The 22,173-nt window shown below is 43.1% G+C and overlaps 1 protein-coding gene across 1 annotated transcript; it reads right to left on the bottom strand.

Moving 5' to 3' along the window:
- Positions 1-395: 395 nt before the first annotated feature.
- On the bottom strand, positions 396-4,844 carry LOC124615940 (pro-resilin-like). Its single transcript, XM_047144132.1, has 3 exons — positions 4,811-4,844; positions 2,544-3,323; positions 396-1,079 (listed from the first exon to the last, which is right to left on the bottom strand). The coding sequence occupies exons 1-3, from the start codon at positions 4,817-4,819 to the stop codon at positions 516-518; spliced, it is 1,353 nt and encodes a 450-aa protein (XP_047000088.1). The 5' UTR covers positions 4,820-4,844; the 3' UTR covers positions 396-515.
- Positions 4,845-22,173: the final 17,329 nt, after the last annotated feature.

Raw genomic sequence — 22,173 nt, 5'->3', positions numbered from 1 at the left:
CCCTACTCGTCTATGCACATTTTACCCTACTCTTACTTCCTTCCTTCTGTCTTGTTGTGACAGTTTCGTCATTAAGTAGCCGACGTTGGCGTTAGAGTGATGATATTCGAGGAGTAGTGTTGGTCTGCCACAAGAAAACATACCCAAATAAGAACAAGCCGAGATCAAAAATGGACCATGTTCCGTCCTAATCCTTGACTGATATTCTCTACTGACCGATCACCTGAACAATATGAAAGAAACACTTTTTTCAGACGATTGTTTATGACAACAGTAGTGAATGCATTTTGAAGTTCTCAATATCTTGGTGAAAGAGAAGACAAACTGATGAAGTCAAATAGCTTCTTAAGGACTCTTTAATTTGCGAATAAACAGTCGAGTATTGCATCAATGACATTTAAATTTATTGTTGTTAAGAGTATATACATAAATACATGTCTCTACATAATTATATTTACAGAACTATAGAACATAAGCGAGATAAGATGCCACAGGGTATCCCATTTTCACTGGTATCAGTATGGACCATTTCCAGAGGACTGCAAACCATTGCCATTTCTGCTGGGATAGCCACCATTACCATTGGAATATCCACCATTGCCATTTCTGCTGGGATAGCCACCATTACCATTGGAATATCCACCATTTCCATTGGAGTAGCCACCATTACCATTAGAGTAGCCACCATTACCATTGGAATATCCACCATTGCCGTTGGAGGAGCCACCATTGCCGTTGGAGTAGCCGCCATTGCCGTTGGAGTAGCCACCATTACCATTGGAGTAAGCACCGTTTCCTCTAGGATAACCTCCATTGCTGCTGGGATATCCGCCGTTCCCACCATTGGCATAGCCCCCATTGCCGTAGCCTCCATTACCTAGGCCAGTCTCCTCGTAGTTGACGGTCGGCCTGTAGCCGCCCTGATCGGCTTCATAGTCCACCACCTGCCTGCGACCATCAGGCAGCAACACGTGGTATTGACCTTGAGCACTGTCTCCCTCTCGAGACTCCTCATGGCCAAATTCAACACCGCTTTCAGCGTCCTCCACTGTGTAGCTGAACTGGTAGTTAGCTGGTTCCTAAGAAACAGACAATGGTAATTAAATATGTGCATGACGTCCAAGTACTTGAGAAGAAAGTGGAGAAAGCGAGAGAATGTTTTGCCTTTGGGAAAGATATTGTCTTGTCTTCTGCATATGTTTTATGTTGGAATTAAATGCAGTTGTTTGAAGCAAGAACAACAAAGGGAACCTATACATCACAGATAACATACATGTACTTTCCACCAAGTAACGAACTATTGTAGTATAATCAAAAATAATCAACGGGTTGTTAGTGTGCTCCTATTGGGCTATTGGGAAAATAATTCCTCAGCCATTAATCCCACAGTATTCGACAAGTATCAGCACCTATTGCGCATAACTATGGGTGATCGATTACTCCCTACTGCCTCAGCAGTGTCAAGATGTAAGCACTGAACGAAGTGTTGCGACGAAGAAAACGCTGGACTTGTATTTGGAAGAAATACCGTCAACTCTCATTGTAACCGTCTGGAGTTTCCATAATTTTCCGTAGTTTAGTTAAATCTCTTCACATTATCGTCTATAAGACTTTCTCGTCAATATTTCCTTCGAAACAGCTGCAAGCTTTCAGTTGGAAAGCTTTTTTAAATTAGTCTTAAGTACCTCACAGCAACCGCAGGAAGGCCTCCAGATTTGGTGGCCTATTGAGAAAAATATGACCTATCTGCGAAATACGGCAAGTCAATTCATGGTAGTGAGTCAGGTTTGTCGATGAGAAATTTCGAAAATACAATCTTTACGAACATAGGCTTTCATATAACATCTTAACAAAAGTTATATTCATGCTGCCATTACCACAAAAGTGATTATGAGTCACACAAAGTGAGCTGATGCTATGATTCAGACATTAGAAATCTTATTTAAGTGCCTCACAAGCTGTTTAAATTGCTTCAGGAGAAAGCTGAAAAGTGCTATTTAAAAGAACCTCAAACAAAAAGTTATTGTCCCTTTTTTGTCCGACTGAGCTCCACTCCTCTGCTTATTATGTCAATGTCAAAGGATCATTCAACCCTACTAGCCCATACTTTTGTAAACAGGAATAAGGAATGGAAGAAAATGATTTCATTATAATGTTAAACATACCAATTTACCAACAGTAAGAAAGTAATTTTAGTGGCCGTATGTACCACTACAGCCTACAGTATCTCTGCAATATTTGATTTTGTCCATATGTAAGTTTCCTCAGCCTGCTGTAGTTTCCTTGCAAACCACTACATGCAACTTCCGAACCTCTGTGGTAACTCCGTTAATGTTGTGCATAGTCATCGGAAGAATATCATATATTGCAACGACGTAAAGAATAACAGTGACACATATATCCAATGTGAGACCCAAATCTGCGATGCTTTGCACAACAATATCAGCTTTTGCAAGCACAGTTATCAAGATCGTAAGTCATGAACTTATTTTCAGGCTACCAATACATTAGAGAAGATAGGGCAGAATATGACTTATACTTACTGCAAGATCATCTTGGGACGCTCCTCCATTGCCGTAGCCAGCAGCTCCAGGTACTCCGTAGACGCTGGAGAGCCCATTGGCTGCAATTCCATTGCCTCCACCATTTGGCGCACCGTACTGAGCCGAAAGGCCACCATTGGCTCCCAAAAGACCTCCATTAGGGGCTCCGTACTGCGTGGCAAGCCCGTTTAGACCTCCTACACCGTTCCCATTTGGCGCTCCGTAGACTGATGACGGTATCCTCGCGCCATTGTAGCCATTACCTCCACCATTAGGCGCCCCGTACTGTGTCGACAGGCCGTTCCTTCCTCTCAAACCATTCGAAGCTCCGTTGGGAGCACCATATTGGGTGGACAGACCATTCGACCTGCCTGAACCACCGTTCAGGGCACCTCCATTTGGTGCTCCATATCTGCTAGACAGAGCGCCATTCGCCCTTCCAAAGCCGTTGCCAGAGATAAGTCCATTAGTTCTGCCATTTAGAACACGTCCATTGGGTGCTCCATATAGGGATGAGAGACCTCCATTTTGCCTCCCAAAACCATTAGCACCAGGAGCACCATACTGAGAGGAAATTCCGTTGGTGCCACCGAGTGCGTTACCATTGGGAGCGCCATAAGTTGTCGAGAGCCCATTTCCATTGCTGAATCCATTGGTGCCTGTGCTGGGAGCCCCATATTGGGTGGAGATACCACCGTTTCCTGCTGGAGGTAGGTACTGCCGGTTGACTGGTGGTTCGGCCAATACGCCGACCATGGAAAATGTTAGAAACAGGAGAAACTGCAAAGAAAAAAGTTTCAAAATATAATACTGTTAGCTAAATCAAAACATCTACTAATTAATTTCGTTTTTAGGACACACTAAGTAAGTTCCAAATGCCTATTTCGGAATAATATTTCAGTGTCTTTCACATTGCATATTATTTCACATAATATAGCAAACACTTATTCAAGAGAAGCTGAAGCTAGTGTTACACCTTTGAGAACCCATATTTTCTTTAATGTGGGGGCCCGTAAGTACTGGCGTTCTTTTCTAAAACAAAATTTTGCATAAAAAATGACATTTGTCGGCACTATGCTTCATGTTATTCAGTCATTAAATTGGAGTCTCAGCTCGACACGAAAGAGTATTTGCGAAATCTTATGCTTTTTCGTTTAATCGAGGTACCAAAGCAGCGGAAGCTGCTCGAGAGCTTTGTGATGTGCCTCTTAGGATGGCTCAAGATTGGTTTAAGTGTTTCAAAGACAGCAATTTCGACCTCGGAAAAGTGCGTGGTCCATCACGAACTGCTTGATCAAAACCAAACAGTGAATGCGAAAATTTACATCCAGCAAATGCAAAAACTCAATAACGCTACCCAGCAGCAACTGACACGGCGCTCTTCCGCAACACGACAACGCCCTCACATCGCCAAGGAATCCGTTGGGATATACTGCCACATATTCTGTATTCTCCCGACCGCAACGCATGGCGTTTCGCTCAGTAATCACGTACAACTGAAGGCATGTCTAGACGACTTATTCTATTGGAAACCAGGTGCTTTCTACCTTCGAGGCACTGAACAGATTGCTATACCTTGGGTAGAAATTGTAAACAACAACGAAGAAGACGTTATTACTTGATTTGTTGTTCACTTCTTGTTTATATTGGAGGAAACTTAAAAAAAAAAAAAACGCCACAACCTGTGGGCCAGGCTAATATAGAAAATAATGTATGCCTGTGTTGTAAGAGAAAAGAACCACTATCACCGATGCAGAAGGAAGGAATAAAGAAGTACCGGAACCGCGCGACGGCTACGGTCGCAGGTTCGAATCCTGCCTCGGGAAAGGATGTGTGTGATGTCCTTAGGTTAGTTAGGTTTAATTAGTTCTAAGTTCTAGGCGACTGACGACCTCAGAAGTTAAGTCGCATAGTGCTCAGAGCCATTTGAACCTTTTTTTTTTCTCTAAATGGCATAAAAGGCGGCTGTCAGTAACGTTCCCCAATCAGAGTTGCCCTGACCGTCAATGGTACTTCAGGCTGTAAACTTACTCCCTTCCTTTGAAAGTACCTCGAAAGATAGAAGGTAAGTTTACTGAAGGAAGAAGGTTAGTTTATTGAAGATGATGAGTTTATAGTAGAGGGAGGACAGTTTATTGAAGTACGAAGGTGAGTTTATAGAAGAAACATTGGGAACATAGTTTTCTTTCTTCCTTAAGGCGTAAGTCTTAAGTCAACGGAAGAAAACCAAGTGTTCTTTAAAGGCAGAACGTCCGGAGACGACTTACCGTGGCCATGATGTGTTGGTTGAGAAGGCGGTGGGAACTCTGGCGACTGCAGGGTGGCGATGGCCAGTTTATATAGGCGTGTGTGTCCGTCCGCCGAACTGGCTGAGGGGCGCGTTGCGTCAGCGGCTCGGCTCACGCGCCGCCCAGGCTGCGTTGCGGCACAGCCCCCGCCCCCGCCCCCGCCCCGGCTCGCGGATCTGCCCGTGTATCGGCTGCTGCCGGCCCGTCTCTCACCACGGCCTCAGCCTTCCGCCGTCAACATACGTCACGTCGCGCGCAACTGGAGCATTACGGAGGGGCGCGAGGATCTCAGCCTTCGCAAGACCAGGCTCATGCTAAATCTGGAATGTACATACTTTTACTGCCACACGCTTCTTGCCGCCGTTTACATGCGAATGAAAATGTTTCTAGCTATTTGCGCATTTGCGGTACCAATAGTTAGCTAGCTGACTATGTAAATAAATTACGGACTGCATTTTTCTGACCTACAACTAAATTCGTACTCCACAAGCTAACATTCCGCACATTGCGCAGGGCACATTTTACCATTGCTAGTCACTCTACGTGTGCATCTACATGCAACTCCACATACCGCAGTACGGTGCATGACGGAGAGTACCTCATATCGCTAGTGGTTATCTCCTTTCCCCTTCCACTTACAAATAAAACGAGGGGAAAAAGTACTATCTAAAAGCCTCCATAATAAATATTTTCTCCGTGGTCCTTACGCGAAATGCACATTGGGGGCAGTGGAACACTTCTGCAGTCGGCCTTAAATGCCGGTTCCCTAAATTTCCGCGATAATGCCTACCGTATTCGGACCAGGAATTCGCATTCCAGTTCACCAAGCATCCCGGTAATACTTGCGTGCTGAGCGAACCCAGCGGTAATAAACACAGCAACGTGTCTCTAATAGGAATAGGTCGCGGCGGAAGTGGCCGTGCGGTTCTAGGCGCTACAGTCTGGAACCGAGCGACCGCTACGGTCGCACGTTCGAATCCTGCCTCGGGCATGGATGTGTGTGATGTCCTTAGGTTAGTTAGGTTTAATTAGTTCTACGTTCTAGGCGACTGATGACCTCAGAAGTTAAGTCGCGTAGTGCTCAGACCCATTTGAACTATTTTTGAATAGGTCGTACTACCGCTCTGCACACTCACTCCTACAAGGAGGAGCTGCACTTCGACAAAATCCTCCCAATAAAACGAAGTCAAGCAGTCGCCTTCTCTAATACCAACCTAACGCGCTCATTCCATTTCATACTACGTTGCAACGTTACGCCTAGACTAACAATCGATGTGATTGTATTAGGCAGCACACCACTAATTCTGTATTCGTTGCAGGTCCTGCAGAAAGTGTCATCACTTCTGTCTCTATGCTGTTTATTTTTGGAACATAACCTATGACCAGCTTAGAGGCTCACCATCATTTTACAGGACAACGCTCAAGCACGTACCGTGAAAGCTTCATATTTGTTTGACTCATGGGGTTGCTAAGTGCTATACCACCTACTGCACTCCCCTGCCTGAAGCCCTCTCGAGTTCAACTCGATTTCTAAACTGAAGGAAACACTTCACGGCGCTCGCTTCAGAACTGCTATAAATCCGTCTGGCAATAGACCGCGCCGCTCGAACTTTCAAGACATCTAGCACTGCTAAGAGTATCCTACGACTCCCGCATCGCTGACGGGTTATACACAATGCTGGTGACTACTCTGAAGGTCAGTGAGACTTTGAAACATGTATCTGTTTTGTACGAGCTGTAAGCAACTAGTTGACACTACTAAGGATCCAACCCTCGTTTTTTTCTTGAACAGAGATGGATGTTTCCTACTTGGCTTTTACCAGTCGTTCTGATATTCTGTAGATAATTCATGGAAGCATTCTACAACTATTACTTGTTACACTCACGAGGAAATAATAGTCACACCCGTCACCATCTTCCTTTTTTGATATAAAGATTATCACTTTCTTCTTGAAGTATTGCGGCGTATCACCTGTCTGATCCGTCCAGTATATCATGTGGGATAACTTTGTCTCGCAGGCTCTCACAAGGATATTAATAATCCTGAAGGGATTTTGCCCACTCCAGGTGCCTTGATTCGATTTAAGTCATTCAGCATTGTGGCAGATTCTCCGAATCGTACGGCGTCAACCTTTTTATCTTCGTCCTCTTTCATCACACCTGTTCCGTAATGTTGTCACCAGCCTTATCTCATTTATTTAACAAGTATATATTACTGTCAGCCTGACTTCCATTTTTAGAATTGCGTTGCCATCAGAGCGTTTGATGTTTGTATAATTGCTTCTCTGTTTTCCAAAGATTTATTTAATTTACCTATAACCGCCATCTACATAGTAACTTTTCAAGCTTTTCCAGCGACTCTGTTGCAAATTCAAATTTAATGTTACTCGACTTTAAATTCAGTGCTAGCACAATGTGTATACTGAGCGCATGGTTTAATGTTTGTCCGTCCACTTTTACTGAAATCTTCCCTTGTCTGTCCCCTGTCTCTTACATCAAATCTCCTTGCTGATGAACATCAATGTAAGCCTGCTCATTGACTCCGATAGCGTACAAGGATGAGAACAAGGTTAATACTTGATTCTGGATTGACCCCAACATCAAGAAACTTACCGCCAACAATTTATGTTTAACGTATACGTCATATGACTGTTCGGGAAAAGGGCCTTCAACTGTAAAATATTTGGAGGAATAACATTACGCGGAAGGTACCTAATTACACTATGAAGTCTTTATATTTATTCCATAAACTATAGTATTTCATGTATTCTTCTACTGTTAACTGTTTGTTTAAAGGATTCACAAAAAAAAATTAAACATTCAAACACAAAATTACATAATTTTACCTAAGAAGTAGATCTAACAATGTACGAAATTTATTTATAGAAACTGTCATTAGAATTTCTCTCAGCACAAACAACGAGATAAGAAAACGTTTAAGTAACAAGTTCAAATCAGATAAAGGAATGGTTACCCATTTAAAGTACGTGCATTAGAGGGTTTTCGCAGAGCGTCGATCTAAAATCTTCTCGCATCACTCACCGTATGTGTTTTCAGATTTCTGCAGCATTTCGGCAGAAGTATGTCTCTTCTCCCACCTCCTGGTAATAAATATTTATTAGTAAGAGTATTATGACAAGGTTGACTCTCTGTCTGCTTTGACGCTGTCACTAGCCAAGGATTTTTTATGGGCTGGTGACAATGCTTTGTCTGTCAACGCAGGTATAGTCATTACACAACGAATGGGAACAATGTCTAAAATACACTTCGTTAAAGTTAATTTGTTTACTGATATTCATGGCAAATATGAACAAGATTTACTGTTATCTATAACTATTTTATTGCATAATGTATAAGCTATTTTGTTAGAGTTGGCTTCATAATTGGTCAGAGATCGCTCTTCTCACCATAGTGTGTACTATTTTCGTGCTTGTCACGTGAGTGTGATTTACTGATTGTCGCCCTGAAAACATGAGCAAGACGGACGATATTGGCGCAACGTGGAATACTTTTTCGGTTGCCGGAATCTTTAGGTACTGTGTCAGTGAAAGCGTTGCAAGTAATACTATTAATATTTCCATTTGATCTCCAGATACGGAGGAAGGTGGTGTGTATTGGCTGAAGAAAGGTCATTATCATGAAGTGGTAAAGTAAATAGAAATGCGGACCACAAACAAGCAGAAAATTCACAATCAGACCCTACATCTATAGCAGAAACGAAGGGATGATGCCCAAACATTGAGACGCACCTATGGAGTTTTCCGAATACAAAGCACAGACTGGGAATGAAGCACCTGAGTTCCTCAAGAGGCCTGACACATTTCTTGACTGGTCATGGGCGCTGCGCTGCCTACTGGCATTGAAATGGTAGAGGACAAGCCTCGGACTGTGCCTGTAGTAAAGAAGGTACAGCAGAACATACTATCTGCGGCTGTCCATGGTACGCCGATGTTGCTGATACTGATCAGCAGCAACTTAATCAGCACAAAAGACTCGATTACAATTAGATATGGCGTTGCGAGACGGAATGTCAGATATTGGACATTATTGCCGAGACTGTTTAAAATCAGGATGCCAAATCAAACGCCTTTCAGCCATCTAATTTACAAACTTATTTCATTTGGCTACCAGTTTCGGCGATTTACTACGCTATCTTCAGGCCCATGACCGACGTGTTGGAAGATTATACATCGGTTCTGGTCAAAACAGGGGACAGTATTCAAATACTGGTATCTGTAGAATTCTGCTTGCTATAGCAATCACTTCAACCATCGACTTGCTATAGCGATCACTTGAACCATCATCTGCCGATGATTGTAGTAATCGCTACAGCAAGTCGATTGTTGAATCGATCGCTATAGCAAGCAGAAATCTACGGATACTAATATCGGAATGCTGGCCCCTATTTTGACTAGAACCAAGGTGGAATCCTTCTACACGTCGGACAGGGGCATGAAGATGGTGTACTAAATCGCAGAAATTGATAGCCAAACAAAATAAGTATAATATCCTGTAGCGAATAGCCGAGTGCCGCAACCATCTCTGAAAATATGGACATGCAGAAATTTAAAATCACTCCCCCTCATTTCAACACGACAGTTTGCTGCAGAAGGTCGAGCAGCAACTCAGCGAAGGCAGCTGAGGTCAACAGTTGCGGCCGAAGAACTACCAACACTGCATGCACGGCCGTCGAAGAAGCACAAGAGAGAAACGTGCCGTGGGCAGTGTCTTGCCAACCGGGCTGACGTGGCTCAAAAATGGTTCAAATGGCTCTGAGCACTATGGGACTTAACATCTGAGGTCATCAGTCCCCTAGAACTTAGAACTACTTAAACCTAACTAACCTAAGGACATCACACACATCCATGCCCGACGCAGGATTCGAACCTGCGACCGTAGCAATCGCGCGGCTCCGGACTGAAGCGCCTAGAACCGCACGGCCACCGCGGCTGGCGGCTGACGTGGGTCAGCGTACGGCTGCACTCCTTACCAGCAACAACGATGCTCGCCCGGGGCGGGGGGTCGTGCCCTGTAACGAAAGAGCTAACAAACAGTGGAAGAGGCAGATGCAACCACAACGCTCTCCACAGCATCTAAGGTACAGGCAAGCCATATCTATGGACCGGGCTGCGATGAAATGCATTATGGAATATGACGAACAAGAACTGAAGTTATTATAATAACAGCACACGGAGTCTTAGTAGTAGGTGAAGTATTTATTGACAATAGTAACAGCTTTTTAATTAATTATTGCTATTATTAACAGTAGAAGTAATTCAATTTATTGATGGGAGATAGTATTATGTAAGATAATTAAGTAATTATGTACATTGAATAATTTTTCCAAGAAATAAAACAGTTTGCGTTCAAATTATAGTAAAAACCTACAACGGAGTAAATAAATAATTATTGACGCTTTTGATCGCTGACAGATTGAGGTCAGCACTTTGAGGGCCGGCGAGCTAAAAGTCTCCATCCGATGGACGATCGCAATCAACAGTGTTGAACGCTCCCAACTCGTGAGACACAGCGGAAAGGTGTCCGAATTTAATCCAATACTCTAGCGCCAAAGTGGTCACGAGAGACTTTAGGCAACCCCGTCTCCTCCCTTTGCCAGCCAAACACTGGCAGTGAAAATTTTATCCAGCACCAGATTTCGAACCAGCTTACCTCCGAGACGAGAGTCATCACACACGTGTGCGTTAGCAACTTGGGCTGCGGGACTGGGACCATCATTTGTAACCGTCTTAGAGGGGCGTACTGGGTGTCTTGGAGAGATGTGAATGGTGTATACTAGCACCAGGCGGGCGTGTGAACCTTCGCAGCTGACGTAAGTCATTGAGTGAAGCTGTGTGTCTGCGCCAGTCAATTGTGTGGAATCGGATCGGCGTGCAGACGTGACAGAACACAGAATGGAACTACCATCTTTGAAAATCTAGGAGGGGCTTGCCCTATCTGTAGATTGATTAACGAATGATATGCCATTCGCAACCAGCGTAAGAAAAGTGGCTCTAAAAATATTCAGATAGCAAGGAAACAGATATATAAGTGTCACGCGTTGTAAATGATAATCGATATCAAACCCGGCAAGAAATTTAGTTCGAATGGCTCTGAGCACTATGGGACTTAACTTCTAAGGTCATCAGTCCCTTAGAACTTAGAACTACTTAAACCTAACTAACCTAAGGACATCACACACATCCATGCCCGAGGCAGGATTCGAACCTGCGACCGTAGCGGTCGCGCGGTTCCAGACTGTAGCGCCTAGAACCGCTCGGCCACTACGGCCGGCAAGAATTTTAGTCAGTGAATGTAACAATCAGATTCCGAGACAGAGTTGTGCAAGTAACTGCTTAGAGGGGAGATCGCATGAGCCATTATTCACAGCAGGACATAAAGCTGCACATCGCGAATGGACAAAACAACATAGAAACTTTACCGCAGCACGGTACCAGACTGGAGACGAATAGTGTGGTTTCCGATGAGTTACGATTTTGGCTCTTTTCTAATGCTGCAAGGGGTCGAGGTAAGCGACGTCCGAGTGAGGCGTTCAACCTGCAGTGTATGGGTGGTGTAGTTCAGACTAAAGATGGTTCTTTCGTGCTTTGAGGGTGTTTTCGTGCCGTGAATTGAGCTTATTATTTGCGATTATTGTGAACGCGAACGGGTGTTTTTACATAAACTATCAGTCAACTGGTTGTCATACCCAAAGAGTGATTTCACTTGCCCTTGGAGGTTTCGTCACTGCTATCGGCAGTGTCTTCGAAATGAGTGGATTATTCTTCTACCGGCACTGTCGGATTTGTCGCACAGGAGCTATGGCACAAGGCAGGCTTCGACATTCTTGTTCTCGACACACGACATTGAATAACGACACTCGTCGGGATCTTAATTAACCACAGGAATAAAGATTTAGGCGTGTTACGCCATCAGTTTGGGGAAGAATCCTAAATTATTCTCTCACGCCCTGCAGCAAGCGGTGTTCTGCTTTCTGATGGGTCGAGAAATCAGGCAGAAAGTTTCTCATACATGGTGACAATTATTGAACCACATTAAATAAAGTCGTCATAACTTCTGAACAGTCTGCGTTAGGAAGTTAAAACAGCTAGGTTGGCAACGGGGCTTTATGGGAATTAGTATGCGCATGCATGGTTTGGTTTAGCGACGAAGCCGTCTTTCTTTTGGATGGGTTCGTCAATACGCAAAATTGGCGCATTTGGGGGACTGAGGATAGGCATTTCGCTATTTAGAAGTCTCTTCATCCTCACCGGATGACTATATGATACCCAATGTCCAGTCATGGAATTATTGGTGCGATATTCCTTGATGCTACGGTGACTACCGAACGGTATGTGAAGGTTTTGGAAGATGATTCCATCCTCGTTATCCAAAGTAACCTTGATTTCGACAAGATATGGTTCATGCAAGACGGAGTTCGACCCCATTGAGGCAGGAGAGTGTTTTATGTCCTGGCGGAGCACTTTTGGGACACCATTCAGGTTCTGCAGTACCCAGAGGCCACTGACATGAACCTCGATTAGCTGCCATATACTCCGAATGTGAATACATGCAATTCCACTTTGTGGTGCTACATTAAAGACAAGGTGCACAGCAATAACCTCAGCTGAGCTGAAGACAGTCATTCAGGGGGTCTTCGACAGCATCGATGTTGCGACACTTCAGTAGGTCATGCAGAATTTTGCTACTGGTCTGCGCCACATCATCGCCATGTCGAACATGTCATAACCGAAATCTGCATATTCAATCTCGACTGTATTAAACAGTTTCAACTAGGTGTCCGTTTTTACATAGAGACTAGCTGGGGTACCCCGATTCGCTCAGGGAGTTGTTACGAGATTGTGTAATAATTGGAATAAAAGGAAAAATTTTAAAATATAAGACCTAATAAAATTTTATTGACATCACATTCTACCTATTTAAATTATTTGTTTACAAACAATATTTTTCAAACAACATTTTTCATTTTGTTATCCATGATATTTATGTACATAGTTTTCGAATTTGCAAGTTACGTATAGTTGACAATGAAAGAAGCCATCGGCCTTTGAGGTTGATGGCGCAACATTTTAAAGTTGGTCCTTGTGCTTTGTTAACTGTAAAACTGTAGGCTAATTTGATTGGAAATTGCAGTATTTGGCGTTGGGACGGCAGTTCAACAGAGATCAGTGATGTTTTGGGGATAAATAATGTGTATCCTTTGTACTTTCTAGTCATAAATTCGGCTTTGATGTTTCTTTCTTTTTTCGATAGCTGTTTGACGATCATCCTTGTTCCGTTACATGGTTTTGGTGAGTTGAGATTTCTGAGTAGTATGCTCGGAAATCCAATTTTAAGTCGTTGCCAAAGTCATGGCATTCCTGGTACGTCCAGAGAGCGTAGAATTTCTGTAGGAAAGTCCACGCCTCGTTACACGTTTATCATCGGGTCGACCGAATTGTATATTCTTTCTTCACCGGGAATTTTCTTTTGAAGTTGATATCGTCGATAATATTATTTTTAGTTTACTGGTAAAGTGAACAATATCTGGAAAAATTCGGTCGACGAGTTCGCTTTCAGCAGTGGCTGTGTTGCAGATATCACTGTTGAGTTTAATGAGGCCGATCGTCTATTCAGTAGGATACGTGCCTTCGCCTATTTGTAAATGTTGTTGAGCCAAATGTGCTGTTTTTTTGTCTTTTGATAATTAGTTTTCATATTTTTTGTTAGTCGCAGTATTTGTATATGTAGTCAAAGATGTGATCTTTTTAAGCATGTATTATCTCGTCTGTTGGTGTTAACTTGGGCATAACTGGAAGTGTTTCAGAGTTTCCTCAAAAGTCTTGTAATGTTCTGCCCATGGCATCTAGTGATTGTTTACGTCCCATTGTGTGTTTGCCCCAGACGATAATTTTAGGTTGCTTTAGAAGTTCACCCCGTCCTCATACTCTTCAGATTTTACGTGCCAGGACTTGTTCTTCGGCTATATTCAACGGTAGTTGTAGGGCGGAATGGGCAGTTCGTCCCCTTTCCATAGGTGGGGCTGCAATGCCGGACCATACCAGTGCAAGTACGATGTGTTGTTTAGCACGTAACTCCACCTGCAATAGATTTATTTGAAACGCTTTCCTGGTGCCGCTTGGTGCATCCAAGTAAATAACTCCGCCAATTTTGCTGTCGATCCGGTCCATGAAACGTTGGAAATTTCCTTTTGATTATCATTGAGGAGTGGTTTATTGTGAACAATGTATTGATGAAGTTGATTGATGATTTAGCTTTTTTCCATTGTAATATCGAAAATTAGCACAGCGATAGCATCTGTCCAAGGTGCTTGCATCCCAAGTTGTACTAAGGTCTGGTTGTTTGTTGCCAAACATTTATCTTCTATGCGACTGAGTGTTTCATTGAAGATGCCGTCGTTGAATTTGATGTTCAGTTTAGGATAAACTTGTCGAATTTGGTACAGTATGTCAACATTCATACCGTCTTTGTAGGAGTCCCATAGCTGTTTTGGATTCACAGGGTTACGTGTTGTTAGAATTACGGCGAATATGTCTCTGATTTGTTCAGCTGAGGCTCTCATGAGGCTTCTTGTAGTGTTAATTCCCAGTGGATGTCGTTTTCCAATAGTCCTAAGCGTTGACGTGCTCTCCGAACTTCTGGAATGGGTAACCGTCAACAGTCTTGATATCGGTGAAGTTTTTTAGTCCCCTTACTTCGTGTTGCAACATCCAGAAATAGAAACATTCGGCGTTGTTCGGATGTTCGCTATATACTCGGCCTAGTGCGCCAGTTTTCATAATTTCTGGATGATCCGCTAGTGTAATTCCTTGTTTTCGTTGCTGAAAGATTTTCCTATTGTGTTTTACGTATAACCGGTCGGGACGTCGACGTATAGTATTATTTTCGCGAATGGATCCGATAGACACAATCAGTAAAAGGCTGTTACTGTTGTGTTCTGGTGTGGTTCGCTTGCAGTTTTTCTGGCTGTGTACTTTTTGAAGTAAACTCTCCCACTATGCTCCCGATGTACTCCTAGATGTTGCACAATTGGTTCGCATTCGTGTAGAGGAAAACCGAAAATACGACTTGCTGCTTCGGTATTGTTGATGCATCTTCCGGTTTGATACATGAGGATCTCGTCGGTTCTGTTTAGTTGTTCGCTGTCTTTGGCTATTTGAAATAGTGTCATGTCACTGCCTTTGTTCACACACTTACAGATATTGCTGATGGATTTCACTGAATTGCATTTGTGTGTACTATCCACTGATTATCTATTTCCAGTTTGTCGCTGCCTCGTATTCGTATTTTTGTTGTAAGGCCACCGTTTTTCAATGATAGTCTCCTGTATTTGGAATAGCAATCAACTCCGGTTTGTGTGTCGTCCAGTATGGTTTTAGATATCTTTTGTCCATTTTCCATTATTCATACGTGGTGAATTTGAGTTTAACCGCCTGCATGGCCGGTGAATCATGTTCTTCATTACTACATCGAACAGTCCCAGAAATAGAACTGGAAATAGACAATCACTTCTTTCCAAAATGTTCCAAACACATATAAAAGTAGAATACTGCGATTCAGTTAAATCCGTCAAATACGTCTGTAAATATGTGAGCAAAGACGACTTGGATGATTTCGTGAGTTTGAGTGAGTGAGTCAGTCCTCGTTTTTGCCATTCTGTCGTGTACATAAAGCATCTAACGGCTCCAAAGATGTATTTTGTGATTACTTCAATAAATCGCATTTGCTTTTGTAGGAAAACTCGGACTATTATGTTATGTCGATTCATGGGGCTTGTCCGTATTTTAGTTGTTCGATTTCTGTCCAAGGCCAGTTGCATGTGAATGTTATAAAGATGTCAGGTCGTCCATATTTCCTTACGTAGGTCATGGCATCTTGAATGTATTCGTGCATGGGTCTGGGACTTACCATGTATGATGAGTGCAAGTAGAATTACTATTGTTCCAGTGTCATCAAAATTTCCGTCATTTATGGTTGCGTCTCGAAGGTGGATTTATTCTTCCGTGCCTAGTTTTTTCTGATTCAGTCTTATGTAAAGCATCCTTTCCGCTTCTATTTTTGGGTACATGTACACCATGAATTGATGGGATAAACGACGAGTGTTGAGAATGTATGTTTCATTGTCTCTGATCATTAAGCGGTATGGAAATGGAAATTTGTGGTAAGGTCTTATGGGACCAAATTGCTGAGGTCATCGGTTCCTAAGCTTACACATTATTTAATCTAACTTAAACTAAATTACGCTAAGGATGACAAGGGGGGGGGGGGGGGGGAGCCGCGCGGGCTGTGGTGACAAGACGCCTGAGACCACGTGGCTACCCCGCGAGGCTTAAGCGGTACGTATAGAACTCCTTGGAAGTGACCCTTTTGTTTGTTTCTAGGCCTGTTTCGTGTTGGATTTGTTTCGTGTTAACAAAATATCCGTCCTTTCCCTGCAGGAGTATTAATGGATACTGGAGGGCACCACATGAACTGTGTGTCTCTGCAATGAGCTTTTAGTCCTTGTCTTCCTCGTACAATCATGTCACGGCTTGTGTTTACGTTGTCCACAATTGACATGATGACTTCGTTCATCTGAGGTCAAGTATATCGATGTTCGTATTCTCCAGGTGGTCTTTTGTCGGCTAGAATTATAGCTTTATAGTCATCAGAAATCATTCGATCTTGTTTCGAACACGTGAGTCAGTTGACTATATTTATGTAAGATTCTCTATACATCTTGGACTTCTTCTCGCCTCAATTCACTGATGTCAGTGCATCGTTGATCAATTTCTGTTTCTTTATATCCGATTAAATATACTTGCAGAAATTTATGGTCTTCTTTGGGTAGTGGTAGTAAAGGTCCAGTGATTTGATAGATTTATCCTTGGAGGGAAAAAACATTTCATCGATTTCATCCCTGTTAGTGTTGATCGAAGTGAGGCCGAAAGAATTCATTTGGAAGCAGGCGTTGTTTGCTTTTATATTTTGAAGAAACTGTTTTGATTCTGGAACTTCCCAGGTCATGTTAAGTAAAAGTACCCGCGGAATTTTTTTCTTTTTGCAAAATTGACAGATGTCATCCATTTTTGCAATTACGACGTGTTTGTGTTTGATATATTCTTTCGTCGGGTCGTAGTGAAATGCTTCATTTGTTAGATTGTACTGTTTACTACTTGTTGTCCGCACTTCTCGTGCTTCATGTTTTCGTAGCTGGCTTTAGTTCGCAGTCTTCATTCTTCAATCTACACTACTGGCCATTAAAATTGCTACACCACGAAGATTATGTGCTACAGACGCGAAATTTAACCAACAGGAAGAAGATGCTGTGATATGCAGATGATTAGCTTTTCAGAGCATTCACACAAGGTTGGCACCGGTGGCGACACCTACAACGTGCTGACATGTCAGTTGTAGTATAATATATTTGTTCAAGGAATACCCGTTTATCTTCTGCATTTCTTGTTAGTGTAGCAATTTTAATGGCCAGTAGTGTATTCATTTCGTTGTTCTTCGATTTCTCTGCTTCTCTCGGTGCTTCTTGTAGTCCGTTGGGAACTTAAACGTGCTTGGTGCTCGTTTGTTTCGTTTTTTCACTGTTCTTTTCGTTTTCGATGTTTTGCTTCAGGACTGGCGAGATCTCCTCCTCTTTTAGGCTTCGACAATGATTAAAATGAAAATTAAAAAAACTTCGTATTATCGAATACACTAAGTACACTCTACACACTTTCCACACTTTCGATTTATATTCAGTCACTGTATCACTTTGACTACTCACACTTCTCTGTTCGTTTTTGTTCACTCACTCAACTATTTTTTCTGTTCCTCTCTTCGTCACTGATACGAAACTGACGTTAGAACCTAAGACGGGTCTTCCTTTATATATCCCTACCAATGGGTAGCAACACCATTGGCGAATTCCAAAACACACCAAAATGGTCTAGAACAGTGCACAATGTTCCGGAACATTCAACAACATTCGACAGTGTCCTGGAACGTTCCACAATGATCTGGGATGCTCTGGGATGTTACTGAACATTCGGGAATCTTCCATACTATTCCCGAACATTCCAGAACCTCCCGGACCATTGCGGATCATTCAGGAACGTTCTGGTATGTTGCGGAATGCTCTAGAATATTCTCGAGCGTTCTGGAATGTCCTCGAATACTCTCGAATGTTCTGGATGTTCTAGAAAATTTCTAGAAGCCGAAAGTTCCCAGCGCTTAAACCTACAAAAGCACGACCTTTCTGTATAAGAGAGAACCGTCTTCATGGCTGGGGGGATAGAGGGTTACCACACCATATAACACCCTTGATCGCAACGGGACTCGTTTCTGAGTTTTAGCGCAAGCACGTTGTACACTTACTTTTATAATAAACATAGATGAAGAGGCTTGCACAGTGTGGACTACCAGTTTTTTACCTGAATTCTCCCATAATAACTTCTTCGTTGTTGATGCTCAGTTGCCGGCCGCAGTGGCCGAGCGGTTCCAGGCGCTTCTGTCTGGTTCAAATGGCTCTGGGCATTATGGGACTTAACTGCTGAGGTCATCAGTCCCCTACAACTGAGAACTACTTCAACCTAACTAATAACTAACCTAAGGACATCACACACATCCATGCCCAAGGCAGTATCGAACCTGCGACCGTAGCGGTCATGCGGTTCCAGACTGTAGCGCCTAGAACCGCTCGGCCACCCCGGCCAGTCTTCAGTCTGGAACAACGCGGCTGCTGCGGTCGCAGGTTCGAATCCTGCCTCGGGCATGGATGTGTGTGATGTCCTTAGGTTAGTTAGGTTTAAGTAGTTCTAAGCTCTAGGGGACTGATGACCTCGGGTATTGAGTTCCATGGTGCTTAGAGCCATTTAAACCATTTGATACTGAGTTAAAATCTAACTGCAAACAGTTGTTTAGAAAAATACGATAGTTCATGCAAGGGCAACACGATTTTAATAAGTGCGTTACGTATTATCTGTATATCATTGATGGGTGCGCGGCGGTTTTTTAGTCCACGCTCCAAAGACATAAATGAGCCAGTGTGACGACGCCAGCAAGGCAGACTCGGTCCTGGGACAGGAGTTGGCACAGCCTTGTCATAACCATAGGGCTCTTCCTGGCCGATTAGCCACATGCGTGTGCCTTCTGCTGTGCGTGGAGATCAGTTGGCCCTGTAGTACCCGGGACGACGGAAGTGGCAGGGAGACGAAAGCTGTAGGCGGGCAGTTGGCTGCAGCGGCGTGACCTTGCTCCTGCTCTTGCGTCTTGCGGGCGGTGCAGTGACCGTGCTCCGCGCAGCCGGCTGGCGTCGTGACGTGACGCTGTACGTCGACCTTGAGCGGGCGCTCAGAGCTGCGGCTCCCTCCGCTGCGTCTCACCTGTTACGGTGCCACTGGCAGCTTCGTTCCCGACCGATGGTTAACTGTAAAATGATGATAGACAGCCCGACGGGGATTACGAAGCTCTCCTGGTTGTTAAGGGGCTTTTTCAGCTCTTTCACCATCTGATGAAAGCTTATCGTCACATATCACAAAATTTTGTATTATCTCTTCTCTCTCTCTCCACTCTCTCTCTCTCTGTCTGAGGAGAACTATTTTATTATCGACTGTGCTTTTGCTAAACTATTTTATCACCAGAAACCCCCTCATTGTAACGGCTTTTACGTGAAAGCGTTGCTTACGTGAATCAGTGTCTTTTTACTCGATCCGGCTTTATTTGGGTGTTTACCGAGTCGTGGTTGTGTCCTTACCTACCTAATATCCGACAGAACATCAGTGTAATCCTTATAGGAGTGCATGCTTTCGCGGGGAATTTTGTTGATGAAATCTTCTCGGTTATCGGCCATGTGACAGTGTCATCTCGTAGCAATGTTTCATTGCCTGAACATGACGAGTTGGAAATCATTGAAACGTTACCGCAAGACGAAACTACTATTCGACTGATATAACGAGAAGATTTCATCGATCCATATTATCTGTACAATTGCCTGTTTCTTATACTTCATATTTCTTCCAGACTTATTCGATTTCTTGCTCGTATATCTGTCTCTGTATATCTGAGGTTTTCTGCCTCTGTAATAACATGAAGGAATTACAATTACAACACAGTTTTAATATCTTTCAATGAGAAATATGACTCGTGTAAATTTATTTGGAACTTACTTTACGTTGACAAATTTGAGGAACTTGGAAACTGCGTTATTTTAGCTGTCAAAATATGACGGAATTCCATAGTTTGGTATATGAAACACAAGATATATTTTTAACTCGATTACTCCTTGCCTGCACCATATTGCTCACATATTGATAGGCTTCTAACGTAAAGTCACTAGATATTTTATAACTATTATTTGATATTCGATTGAGGCAAGTCATGGAGATGCTATAAGAATATGGTTGATCAAATGAAAATTGTCAAAATAAAAATTAGTAAAAATTTAATTACCAATAAATGAAGGAAAATTAACTGATTAAGAACCATTTGCTGCGAAATACTAATGGACATATTGAGAATATGTAATTTTTAAGGATCAGTGCCGTACTTAAACAGTGAATTCTGTTCTTTTTTTATTGCGCCAACATTGATAAAGTGCGTGACAGTACAAAGGAGTTGTAACTAGTAATAGTTGTAGGTCTAAAAATTTATAGTGAATGGTCACTCGTGTTTTATGGTAATGATATAAGTCACCAAAGAAAGAGAAATTTTAAAGAAACTGCTTAAGGTACTTACGTTTTTGTACTTATAGCCAACACATACCAGAACCAGAAATCTCTGCGCTAAGACTCCGTAACTAATTTTTATAACGAAGTTTAATCTTAACAGTAAATGAAGTAAATATTTTATGAATACTATTGTGATTCAAAGTCTCAAGTATATTTTTATTTAAACTGTACTAATTGCATTCCAGTTTGGAATGATGAACTCATTTTGTTGTTAACACTGTCAGAGAATGTGGCAATCACATTACCAAGAATAAATTCTTGATCAGTAATGCTTAGTCAATAAAGCACGGACTAATGTTCGGCGTGTGTATAAAATTCGTTTTACAATTTGTGTAAATAACTGAAGTACAACTTGTGTAAGTATCTATCTAATATTGACTATACAAGGATTTCAGTGGGACGTTATGTGTATCGAACACAACATAGTATATGCATACTTCACAAAGGCAACTAAGTACTGTACATGTCAAAATACGCGGAGGTGACAAAAGTCATGGACTGCCTCTTAATGTCCCGTCGAACCTCCTTTCTCCCGGCGTAGTGCAGCAACTCGATTTGGCACGAACTCAAGAGGCCGTTGGAAGTTCCTGCAGAAATACTGAACCATGCTGCCCCTATAGCTGTCCATAATTACGAATGTTGCTGGTGCAGAATTGTGTACGCCAACTAACCTCTTGATTACGTCCTGTGAATGTTCGATAGGGTTGATGTCGGGCGATCAGGGTGGTCCAATCACTCGCTCGAACTGTCCAGAATGTTCTTAGAATCAATCGCTGATTTGGCGCATTGTCATCCACAAAAATTGCATCGTTTTTTTGCTAACGAGAAGTCTATGAAAGGCAGCATATGGTCTGCAAGTAGCTGAACATAACCATTTTCAGTCAATGAGATGTTCAGTAGTACCAGAGGACCCACTCCATTCTATGTAAACACAGCTGCCAACATTATGGAGCTACTATCACGTTGCACTGTGCCTTGTTGACAACCTGGGTACGTGGCTTCGTGGCACCAGTGCCACATTCGGCCCTACCAGCAGCTCTTACCAACTGGAATCGTACCTCATCTGACCAGGCTACGGTATTCCAGTCGTCTAGAGTCCAACCGATATGGTCACGAGCCCAGGAGAGGTGCTGCAGGCGACGTCGTGCTGATAGCAAAGGCACTCTCTTCGGTCGTCTGCCGCCATCGCCATTAACACCAAATTTCACTGCACTATCCTAACGGGTTCGCTCGTAGTACTGATTTCTGCGGTTATTTCACGTATACCTACGTATTTTAAAATCGTTTTTTTCGGTCCTAGCTGTTCTAGTTGGGGCACTTCCCCTGATGTATGGACGTGGCGCGACGTATGACAGGGCCACACTGACCGCACAACGGGGAGGTCAAAGGGCGCTGACGCAGGCGATGCCTGACCTTACACGTGCTTCTGGCTGATCTGAATTACGCTGGGCCGGCCAGTGTGACCGTGCGGTTCTAGGCGCTTCAGTCTGGAACCGCGAGACCGCTACGGTCGCAGGTTCGAATCCTGCCTCGGGCATGGATGTGTGTGATGTCCTTAGGTTAGTTAGGTTTAAGTAATTCTAAGTTCTATGGGACTGATGACCGCAGATGTTAAGTCCCATAGTG

This window comes from Schistocerca americana, chromosome 5 (genome assembly GCF_021461395.2).
Source record: "Schistocerca americana isolate TAMUIC-IGC-003095 chromosome 5, iqSchAmer2.1, whole genome shotgun sequence".
In the NCBI taxonomy this organism is placed as follows: Eukaryota; Metazoa; Arthropoda; class Insecta; order Orthoptera; family Acrididae; genus Schistocerca; species Schistocerca americana.
Note: the sequence above shows the minus strand (reverse complement) of the source record. Positions and strands in the feature narration are given on the sequence as shown.

Excerpts from the sequence above, each read along its gene's own strand:
- LOC124615940 (XM_047144132.1), bottom strand. Across the intron at positions 1,080-2,543 it reads CGTCCCAAGATGATCTTGCA|GAACCAGCTAACTACCAGTT; the intron begins GTAAGTATAAGT and ends TCTGTTTCTTAG.